The sequence below is a fragment of the Limanda limanda genome, chromosome 16 (assembly GCF_963576545.1).
Source record: "Limanda limanda chromosome 16, fLimLim1.1, whole genome shotgun sequence".
Lineage (NCBI taxonomy): Eukaryota > Metazoa > Chordata > Actinopteri > Pleuronectiformes > Pleuronectidae > Limanda > Limanda limanda.
The window spans coordinates 6,399,785-6,412,060 of record NC_083651.1 but is presented as its reverse complement, the minus strand read 5'-3'; the positions used below and the strand labels follow the sequence as shown (position 1 = coordinate 6,412,060).

Sequence of the window (12,276 nt, the reverse complement as noted above, 5' to 3'; positions counted from 1 at the left end):
CTTTGACAACAGTGAAAAATAAGCATAAAAATGGGCTCTATCGTATCGCTGGTGTCATTTTCAATAAACCACGACCGACCGGAGCCGGTCAGGCGGATAGCGATGAGCGTGTTGCAGACTTTAATGAAGGTTTTCCAAATGCCAAGTTGCGTCGTGCCTTCATACAGAAACAGTATGCTTCATGTAGACACATGAAACAAGTACCTAAAAAAAAACAACATGTACTGCTGGATAAAAATAAAACTGTTGAAATAACAAGACTGGAGACTAGGACACCGAGAGGAGCACTCATTAAATCGCTGCTGCGTTAGAAGCCACACACCCAATTCTGAGCAAATTTATCAGGGTGGGTTTAAAAATGCAAATCAGGTGAGAGTCGAACCCATAACCATAAGCACATTAAGTGAGTGAACATCTGTTTTTTTTAAAGAGAACAGTAGAGATTGACATGTGAGACGAGTGGAGACACGTTGAGCAGCTGAGCTCCATAGACTGGAGGTACACTTGAGCTTCTCTCTGCACATGTCTTCATCTGTAAACACCTACTGCTTTCCTGTAAATGTACATTTGGTAAGTGCAATTTTGTCCAACAATTAATTTGAGCGTGCTTTTTTTCGGGGTTTGTTGTCAAAGGGGATATTGTGTTGTGCACCTGCAGCACGGTGATGTGCAAGGAAACATTTGCGGTTTCTTTCTGTTTGTTCACAGACAACAAAGGCAACTATTTAAAAAAAAAAAAAAAAAAAAAATCAGTCTCCTTCTGAAAGTCGTCATGCAGCCACAAAATAGCTTGTTTTCCGTCTCTCTTTGAAGTCTAGTGTGATAATGAACTTGTTTGTTTGCACACGCGTGGCACCGAGGGACGAGGCGGGAACTGGGACATCATGAATGTTTCATGGTTTAAGAGCAAATGTTTGGATGTTTGGGACGGCATAGGTGCAAGAGCAGTTCAAGATGAATGCACACAAAAAAGATTGGAGACCGCCTCACCACTTATTGTAAAAAAACACAAAAAGGCAAGTGAGGCACGGGGGGGGGGGTTGGTACTGATGGGGCAGCAGCTCCCAACGTAACAGAGCGAAAACAGCCTGATTTTCAACTCACACTGTCACAACAAACACTCCCCTGACGCTGCAAAGTAAAGTAACGGCAAACCCACACAACTTCCATAATAAGGCCATTTCCAGAGCGGGTGTAGCCTGATAAAATGCAGTCTCCTCATTTATCTGAATGAATAATGAATGATGGCAACGCAGAAGACTTGATCAAAGGGTTGATTGCTCAACTTCTGCCCAATCTCACACTGACAGCATCTGGCACTTGGGTGGCCAAACCATAGGCTGTGAATAAAGATGGACGACATGTCTCCACTTCAAAAATGAGGCCAAAATATCTTGGACTCGAGCGCTGCCATCTTGAGCCGGGGGCGTCTTTTGGAGACAGTTTCTTTAGCGGTAATCATGGAGTGTGTGGAGCTGTGGTAGTGAAGTCCCACCAACACACACACTTGACCAATCACAAGTCAGGCTCAGCTGTCAGTCGGGACTTTTCACCCCGTTTTCACAGCATCAAATAACCAATAAAAACCAAATTTGCTGGGGAAATGAAACTGAAAGAGAAAAAACAAACCATCTCTGAAAAAACCTACTTGAGGTGCACCCTGACGTTTTCGTTCCCATTCACTAACATTGAGGAGGAAGAGTTTATGACCTATAATGCCTATTCAATCTTCATATGCAGTCAACCAAACATTCAAACTCCTCCTGGCAGATTACTTTGTCACACCACTGCCATGTTTATCTCGTTTACTTCAAGACTGCTATGACCTAAGGAAGGTTTCGAGGAAAAATACGGGTCATTTGTTAAGTTCTTTCTTTAACAAAGTTAGAAAATGCTTAACAGAATGAAAAAAACGCAAATGAAAAGAACAGTAATTGAAACAGAGGAGAATAAGTTAAAAAAAGAACATACAACAACACAATGTACCTTTAGTATTAAAGAGTCGGGACTTCTTGCAGTTGTAAACCACTTCCTGTTGGCACTGCTCTGACCCTGACACGATGGCGCGCAGTTGTTCGGCCGACGCGCTGTAGTTGAAGGTCGTGACGTAAGGTTTCTGAGGAGAGGAGCTCTGGACTGTGACTGGAGCTGAAATGTTGTGGGTCACCACCGTCCACACCTTCTCTTCTGCAAGACAAAATTCAACCTGTTAACATAAAGCCGCTCGTAAATCCCCTCTTTACATACTTGACTGTTGGTGATCTTATCCACTCAGCGTTATCTGTACGAAAATGTTGCTCTCTGTGAAATCAACAATGCATGATGTACGATAACATGATCGTTTTGTTTACACATCTCTTCTCACGTGATGTCTTATCAGCCACTCATGCCTTGTGATGATGCACGTGACCGTTACGTTGTGCCTTGTGAACTTAACACAAGTCCTTTCTGTCTCGTTTTTCAAAATAAGAGCCTTGTGCCTTGCCCCTAAATCACTTTGGAATCTCGACACAGCTTCGAAACGTAGGTATTAAACGCCCCATCCCTACTACGATAATGTTCTTCAAAATATCCTAATTTTAAGCTTCTGGTACGACACTTTAACATTTTCCATCTGGCAACCGCCAGTATCAACACCTTCTCCACCATTAAATAGGTGTGTTACTGTTTACCCTAACCCCCTATTCACACCTTTACTCTAAATACAGAAGAAGGTGTGTCTTGCAAAGACAATTAGTTTGAAAATCTGCCCACATCTTTCACATTCATATATTTTCTGCGATCTGAATGCTACATATGCATAATGAATTCACCAGAAAAAAGAAGTGCTCTGTTTTTCTGAATTAACGAGAACATACCTCAAAATCCCAAGAGTCGCTCTTGTTTAGCCTACTTTGAGATCATTGAAGCAAAAAGGTCCCACCTGGGTAGTTTGAGCTAGTTTTATTTTGGTCTGAGTTTGAGACATAGGGAGGCACTTGAGTATCTAAGTTTTATACATGGCATTGATATTAGTTTGTCCGCTTTAAGCAGGTTCCTTAGGGCTTTGGGGTTGTTGCGACAGAAAGTAGCGAGTGTTTTGAGCTAGCTCCTTTATTCAGAAAGTAAGAGCAGGACTTTGTTCTGAAGTAAATATATAATACACTTTTAAAACGTGAGTCAGTCTCAGCTGTCTGGATTCTCAGCTGTCTGGACTCTTCCCCCATTTTCACAGCATCAAATAACTAATTACACAGATTATCAAAAACAAGAACACTTGAAAATGCATCTCGTTTGATGAGAACTACCTAAAATGACAGCAGCCATCTTTGACAATCATTTCTTTGACATGTAGATTGACTTTTTATCTTGGTCCATGTCCCATCCGCTAACATTAAGTGGAGGGTTTAGCCAGCAACACATATGGGGAACCGTTGTCCATCTTCATATACAGTCTATGATGAAGCAGGACAATAGTGATATGTTCAAGAAGAACACAAAACTAAATATTTTAAAATGAATTTAAACACAGTTCATGGTAAAATAAAGCACCATATGTCATGAGAACAGGAAACTGACATGCCAAGGCCATGTCTGATGTTTTATTTTTACAAAAATAAATTATTATATTTTAAGTGGTTTGATGAATCATGTTGTTTTGCTGTCGCTCTGACCCATTTGTGTCATATTTACTGCACAGCTTCGCTTTTGGCCAAGTTCATTAACGACTCAGTGAGACGTTGTGTGTTCTTGGCTGAACCATCTGTGTTGCTGGTGACATTTCACAGATCTCTGCAGATCTGCATCACTGGAAAAAAACAAACAAAAGCACTTGAGCAGTTTCCATTCATTGGATTTACTCCCTTCTCTACGCCCAGTCTGTGAAATGAAAACCTTCAGCGTCCCCAAAACAAACCATGAGCCACTCTAATTTGAATTTCTTTCTCTTTCCGGCTCATTTTCTGTGCATAATTTACTTTCAAACAGTGTGTACGATAAAATCAGATGAAGACTCCATCTTATTTCCATCCTCACTCAATATTCATTATGTGGTTTTTGTGTTTACTCTGCCTTAGAGGAAATCCCTCTCCGCTTTTTGATTGATTATTCACATTAGGTTGTGAGGCTTACAGTTATTTACATCTCTAATAGATTCTTTAATTGAGGTCAAGCTGAGGCATCACTGCTGCTGAGGGTGAGACAGAAATGCTAGAACCACAAAGCAAAAAGATGGCTCTCCTCCGTAATGACATGAGCAGCACATTAACCTTGAAAAGGACAAAGCATCTGGGAAAGTTGTGACAGGTAACTGATGAGTACTGTCTCCACAGTGTCAGAAATTTATACTCTGTGTTTTGTGCCTTTAGGTCACAAGGACTGGGAATCGTGTTGCGTGTCTCTCCCTGTCCGTCAAACGTCACATCTTTGGTGCCACAGTTCAGCCGATGAAGAGCACGGTGGCTTCACAGGATACCATAGGGGCGGATGGAGGCCATGCTTCTACGCTAGTTACACTAGACTGGTTTAAGACGCAGTTTTATAATTTACACTAATTGTTTACTGCAGTTCAGAGGCTTTCAAAGAGGGAGGCGGGACTCCCCAGGGAGGCTCCAAACTGTTTCAAGGGAGGCTCTGTAAACTGAGGCAAGAAAAAAAATATGAATATTTTTTTAAGCAGTTTTACATTAGTTATCAGAAGCAAATCACTGAGAGTAGCTTTAATGTCTTTGGTTTGGTATAAAGAGAGGCAGTAATTACAGTTTTTCCTACTCTTCCAGAGTCAGAAACTAAAAAATGCCCCAGGACAGACTTAATTTTACCATTTAGTAAAGTCTGAAGTTATATCAAACAGCAAGATTACGATGTCTTAGCTCAGTTGTTGAGTGTCTATGGAATTAGATAACACTAGAAGGGTGCTTGGGGAGCGCATACCTCTGCCAAGGTTAACGCTCTATCTCACAATGTTAAAGAAAGTGGATCCTTTATGTGGGTCTGATCCAAAGTTGTAAGTTTTCAGTTGGTCATATCCCACCCTGACCGATAGTTTAGTTATTGAGAATCCTGTTTACAGCCACACAAACCAACAAATAAACACAATTGAACACTAGAATAGAAAAGATAATGGATGGGAATGTTGGGCATATAAACTCCAACATTCCCATCCATTATCTTATCTGCTTATCCTTTGAAGGGTCATGGGGTACATCCAGGACAAATCGCCAACCAAAACCAATCTACATTTCTTTGGACGGTGGGAGGAAGCCAGAGGAAACACGGGTAGAATATTCACACTCCACACAGAAAGACGTTGGCCGCGAATCCTCTTGCTGTGAGTCTGTGCTCAAATTTAAATGTATATTTCTCGGACCAGTACTTGTCCTTCCACCAAGTTTTGTGAAAATCTGTCCGGTTGTTTGTAAGTAATCCAAACAAACAATCATACCGATGAACAGGTGCAAAAAACAAAACCTCCTTGGTGGAGGAAATTTGAGCTCAACTAAGTAAACTAACTAAGGCATACAGAGAGGAGGCTTTTCCCAAGCTCACTCTGACGCCCAACGATTTAGAATCCCCCCCCTGCAGATCATTCAAAGTCAAACAGGGAACTCAATAGGTGCTCAAAACTCAACAAGTTGCCATGAAGTTTGTTTCGGATGTTTGTGCTGCACGGAGCACAGTACCTAATTATTTTATTGACGGATCCGCCTCTTTTTTTCTCTTCCTTTAGGGAGAGGTCAATGATTTCTCCTTGAGCGACACATTAACATCAGGAAATTGTACTGTATTTCAAAAATCAATGGACAAACCTTTGATGTAAATATTCCTTCTTCACTGCTGAATGAATACTAATGTGACCCTTGACTGTGGCAGAACATTTAGGTCAAAATCACCACTTAAACAAAAGAGAACCCAAATGCAACAGGCGGATTTCTGATAAACTCACTGCACAGCATCATTCTTTCCTGAGGACTAATAATTTCCAGGCTGGTCACTTCTTTATGGCGCCGTTATTAGTTCAAAATGTCAGCCGTTGCATGCAAAATATCATAACTCACTGGCACACCGCCATGAAAGTAACTGAGCAGATTAATGTTTCCAGGGGGATTAGCCCTTTTGACTTTAATGACCACATGCTCTGATGGAAATTGTAGCCTCTAGAGGCCACTGGTGATCATTTAGACTAAGCTTTTTAAAACGTTATCTTGCTGCGACACTTTCTTAATCTGAGCAGCTTTTACAAGGCTGATTTCAGAAGACGGCGCAGGAAACTTCTTGTGGGTTAACTTAAAGGTCCAGTGTGTACGATTTTGGGGAAAGGCATCTATCGGCTGAAATCGAATATTTAATAATCATGGTGATGTGTTTCATCTAAATTGTATGAATACAAGATTTCTTTACCCTAGAATGGGCCGTTATTTGGGAGCGGTTCCTCTCTACGGAGGCCGCCATGTTTTTTACAGTAGCTTAAACTCGACAAACTAAACACCTTTTGAGTTTGTATGACAACTGAAGGCTCCCACAGGTTCTCTCTCATGTTTGAAAGGGAAGGGTGAGCTGAGGAAGATTAACCTGCAACATGCAACTTAACCACTAGATGTCGATAAATTCTACAACCTGAACCTTTAAGCAACGGGTACTTGGAGTATTCCAATGGGGCTCTGTTTATTTCCTCATGTGTCATTTAAGGTGTTCTATATAAACTAAAACTCCTGCAAAGTGCACTGATGCTCCTGAAACGCCTCGACAGTACCTCCCGAGTGAAATGATGTCGTACTTTTCCATAACACATGCCAAACAGCTAGTCCGACACGCCCCAAAATAAAGATAGGAAGAGCGATTTCCTGCATGTAATGCAAGCTGTTGACCAATCACAACAGAGTGGGGCAGCTGGGCCAATCAGAGCAGACTGAGCTAAACAGGAGCTGGACATCAAAGAGAAAGCAGCTGATCTCAAGTGTTTGAGACAGAGGCTGACACGATGAGCTGCAGCAATGAGTTTGAGGAAAGTGATGTTTTCTGAACATTAGAGCATGTAAACATTTCCAAGTAATAACACAATTTAAAATGATCAACCTGAATAATTGCGGTCTACGTCTCCTTAAAGAAAATAAGTTAATAAAAGACTAAGTGACGGGTTCAGATACAGGATTGGTGCTGTGTGAAAACCGCACAGATAAACTCTCAGGAGCTGCACAGATGGACTGTAATGATTGGTTACTGGATGGTAGACATTAAGTTAATGTGGTGTGGATCAATGCAAAGTGATCTTTAAGTGAGTGGACTTTCTGCCACGTCTCATTGAAACAAAAAAAAATAATAAAGGTGACAACATGGGGGCCACAGTGATCTCACCTGTCATGTTGCAGTATACCTGGGTGGGCCCCAGGGGACCACTCCCATCTGGATCAATGGAGTAGAAGCCCGAGGAGCTGCCAATCAGCTTGTACGCCTCACAGGACGACTCGTAGATGGCTGAAAGCAGAATGGGGACAGAAATCAGTTATTGCTCCAAGTAACAGCCCACGCTCTGACAGCTTTCTCCTGCACACTGCACACATATTTACATATTTTTGCTTTACATATGGGGGTTGTTGACGTATGTTGTTGTTCCATCTAAAGTCACTTTCAGCAGTTTTTGATCTATATGGTTACTGTAGTGATATATTAATTACTGAAAGGCCTGATCAGAATGCATTTACTAAAAAATGCATGCAACATGCAATCCTCCGCATTTAAGTTTCTGATCACCAAACTGTCTTATTTATAGCCTGCCTCTGGTAGTTACTGTTTTACTGGTGATAGCGCCATGAATCCGTAATTTTCAATAGAATATGTATGAGATGACATGTAGAAAATATGGAGATAAATAAGTAAATAAGTAACTAAACATAAGCTGAGAGTATTTTATCGTAACATAATAATCCTATATATGTTCTTTGTGCCTTACTGTTCCTATTTTCAATAAATATGTTTGACATTCAACACACAAAGGTCATGAAGTTGTTTGAAAATGTTTTCAGGATGAGCACTAATGTGTTTACGGAGTTTTTATCAACATTTACTCTGCAAAAATAAACAAAGAGAAGCCATTAATGTTAATACTAAATTTTTCTCCAGCATGACTTGGAAATACTATAGATTAGTTAATTTGCTATTGCGTCTTTTAAATATAACTTGTAGACCAAGAACGAAAATCAGTGTAAAATGAAGGTCGTGGATTAGCCCGACATGTTAATAATCCAATTATTTTTTTCCCCCATATGGCTTTTATCTGTGGTGTTTGGATCAGCAGAAACTACACAGCATCCCAGCTATGTCCAAACTGTGTCTCTAACACTCAGTTAACTGGTGATTGGCTCCCAACACTCAAGTTTCAGAGATACACGTCTGAGCCGCACATGGAAATGTGTTTCTGAGGGAAGCTGATGACAGCTGAGGTGAAAAAAAAAGGACCTATTTTTAATTCAGCAGATGCTCATTTCTGTCATGTTCCCCCTGACGTGCAAAAAAAAAAAAAAACACACTGCATTTGCCTGCACACAAACAACTAATCAGTATTCTGGGGCAAGGGGATTTCACACAAAGTTTCCAGCAACAGTCTCCACAGCTGATATTAAGGCGTTGTTCAGGATTGTCAAAAAATGCAGCCCGAGAGGAAAAACTCCTACATGTGGAGTCAGACTGAACTCAAGCAGTATGTAAAGCTATTTAAGAATATCGCAAAAAAAAAATTTGAGAGAGGGAATAGCAGTGATGATTGTAAGGTCATGTCATGTTGAAGCGGGACAAGTTTTTTTGCTTTCGCCTCTCAGGGCACAGACGCTGCGAGCGAGACAGAAAAAGATGTGTGTGCAGAATCAAATGACACAGCTCAGTAGACCTCGAATAAATGGGGAGGTACAGAGGCTGTAATGGCAAGTTTGAGACAAGGTGGTGAAATGAACTTGAGACGAACTGCTCACAGTTGTGACAGGTCGCTCCCGAGTATCCCGTTCCCGAGCATTCGCAGACGAAGGAGCTCCACATCTGAGAGCAGCGGCCTCCGTGTTCACACAGGTTCGGGAGGCACCTGCAAAAACATAAAAAAAATAGTTGGTTCTATTATTTTTGGTTACTCTAGTCGTCAGTCTCTTCATTAATCAGATATCAAATCTAATCAGACTTTATATAAATAGCAATAGAGTGAAATGCAACAAAACAGCAATGGCACTCGGGCAGGGGCTGATTCAGGAGCAGGGCCATGGGGGCCAAGACTCCTGTAAGTAGTCTTTAAAAAATATATATAAATTAGTGAATAAATAAATAAACTATTCACTTACTAACTTTTGGCTTTTTTTCAAAGCTATAGAGCAAACAGACAACGTTAAATGATTTACTCAATCAGGAATTGTGCAGGGATGTAGGATATTTAAATTGTCCCTCTGGGAAAATTGGGGCCCCTTTATGGCCCCTGATTTAGAAAAATCCTTCATCTGCTACGGCCCTGTGTAAATCACAAGCAGCAGCAACTCACCCACACTTTAAGAAATCAGTCCTCAAAACAAGCTCCATGAATTATCCATGGGAAAATGTTGAAAATGTTGAAAAACATCTTGTTTCACAATGTTAAAGAAAGCCCCATGAACTGGAGCCACAATTTAATGGCTGCTTCCCTGACCAGAGTTTTGTGGAAATCATTCAAGTAGTTTTTGGCAACAACAAACAAACAAATGGAGTTGGGTGACCTCCTTGGTTGGGGTGAGGAAAGGAATTTAAAAATCTCAATAAAAATAGAATGGATTCAGAGAACAGAAAGCAAAACATGTAAGATAAATAAATGTCTGTTTTGCCTAAGTAACAGTTCCTGTTCCTTTCGATTGACAAGTTGTTAATTGTTTCAGCTCCAATTCTTAATAGACCTTTGTCTTCAATTTAGCCAATTTTCCAGCACATGGATTCATTAAATAAATCACACTCTTAGTCGCAGCAGAAATGACAGTAATTTCTTGACAGCTAAAGAAAATAAATCTCCAAGCGTTTGTATTTGGCATCAGTAGAAAATACTTCTTTTGTTAGTGTTTACGAAGCTGATCTTTTATTTATCAGGTAAGCAAGACCCCTATTCACCGCTCTGCTTTATTCTTTTGTCTCCTGTTATGAACACAAGCTTTTGAACTTGCCCAGAAAGAATAATTTGCTGTGTATTCATGTTCCGTGAAGCAACATTAAAAATCAAATAACAAATAACTGCGAAAATCATGGCTTCTCACACAGTGCCCTTGTCTGAGTTTCTGAAAAAGCTGACACATCGAGGTGTTTGTCTAAAAATAAATGCATTACTGTCACCTTCAGACTAGAATGCCTGTTAATGGGATTTCACCACAATGAGCGCTTCACAGAAATTTTTAAACCGCACTTTTCTGATTAATAGTCCCTTCCTCGAGCCTCCTCCAGTTTCACATAATTGCCAGCCTTTCAAGCGTGCATCTATAATTTCATACACTTTCATCTCTCACCTATTAACTGCAGTGGAGTGGGCCAGCCGCAACACAGATAAGGTTGCACCCACTGGTTTAATTACCATCCAGCTATTTTCTGTTCTAGTGTTCACGAGTGCCCTTACAGGTCATGAAATTACAGTAGCCGGCACACCCAGCTGCAAGCTCACCGCAAATTAAGTCACTCGATTTAATTACACAGACAAAAGGAAATTAACACAGATAAGTAAATTTTCTCATACGCTCGGGTCATTAATATGCAACAGTCACCTCAAGGCAGTAAACAAAGCATCATGTTTACTATCACATCAGATAAAAACACAGAGACACGTTATAGACCCTCTTTGTGTGACATATGCTTCATAAGGCAGATACCGTTGCTCTGTTGTTTCATGTGGACTTAAAATTTTTTCATGAAAAGACAATTTTACAAATTTAGGTTTTTCAGATTTAGAGAAAATATGTCATCAAATAATTGGTGCAATACTTTAATATGATTGCATATTTTGAAATTGTTGCAGGCAATTCAGAGAGCTTTACCTGATATATAAAAGGCTTCACAAATTCAAGGAAACTGAAGACGATATAAAAAAGAAATAGATAATTGGGAAGATACATAAATAAATAATAAGGTTGGGAAGAGACAGGGGACTCATCCCAGATGATCTGAATAATCTACAATATATTGCACATATTTATATATCTTACAAATTGTTATACTGTTTAAGTTTAATTATTATATTTTGTATTTTATTACAGCATAAATTTATTGTCATTCAGTGCTTGCCTCTTAATTTGCTTGATCTTTCCCCCTATTTTTCCCTGAATGTTTCTTCTCCACGTCACACCAAAAAAAATTCCTTAATTTTGAAAACTGACAATGAATCTGAGTCTGGATGGTTAATAACCAACAGTAGATCAGAAATTATTTCAGATAACTCTCAATCATACTTAGTATTACTTTTCCAGAAAGATGAAAAAAAAACCTTTGAGCCCATCAGTCACTTGTTCATTGATGCTGCATTTGGCCTTGAAGCATCACTGTCATCGTCGGCCTTGGTTACAGCAGCAGGCAACCGAAAAATCATTCTGATAAACCCACAGTACATATTCCTCATCTTGAACGATAGATAATCAAAGTTAGGATCTCGACACGGCTCAGAATAAATCCTTATGTTGTTCTGCATCTGCTTGATGTCCAAACGTTTGTGAACATGTTTGTCATGTCAGAATGATCATTTATTCGTGTTTTGTTTAAACTGTTGTGTCTGTCATGTTGATGTGAAGACCTTCTAAAAAAAACGATCAGTGAGGCTTTAAAGAGTTTTCTTTATATTATCAAAGGGTTAAAAATGTGCTTTTAAAAAATCTGAAAAAGTTCATTAAGAGCTCTATTTCAGCCCAATTACCACGTTACATTCATACTCATTCATCAATACATGAAGACACAAAAGGTGTGTGCATCTCCGCTCGGGGAAAAAAAAACTTGTCTCATTCAATCTTTCTGTCATTTCCCGCAGTGCATCCCCTCGCCTAGTGACACACGACAGACTGGCAGCGCTGTTGTGTTTGCATATCCTCCGACAGCGAACAATCTGGCCTTGAAAAAGGTAGTTTGAAATCTGACAGAGGAGCAAGTCTCCTCGGGGCAAATACAAGGATAAAAATGGCAGTTTGCATGTTTGTCTCGTCGCTTTAAATGTTCCGAGCCACAGGCAGACATCCAGCGAGCTTGTGGGTCTGCCGCTCCCGTTCACAGGGCCCACAGCTGTGCAGGGTAATGAGGGATAGCACGCCACACAGGACGGTAGAAAGCAGC

General features: G+C 40.2%; 1 protein-coding gene across 1 annotated transcript in view; it reads right to left on the bottom strand.

Moving 5' to 3' along the window:
• The window catches only part of LOC133021663 (contactin-associated protein-like 5), a 91,782-nt gene that overhangs the window by 29,066 nt on the left and 50,440 nt on the right, over positions 1–12,276 (bottom strand). The window contains exons 11-13 of the mRNA XM_061088610.1: positions 8,943–9,049; positions 7,333–7,452; positions 1,987–2,187 (exon numbers count right to left, since the gene is read on the bottom strand). Of these exons, the coding sequence (XP_060944593.1) occupies positions 1,987–2,187; positions 7,333–7,452; positions 8,943–9,049 (428 nt within the window). The remainder of the gene's footprint in view (positions 1–1,986; positions 2,188–7,332; positions 7,453–8,942; positions 9,050–12,276) is intronic.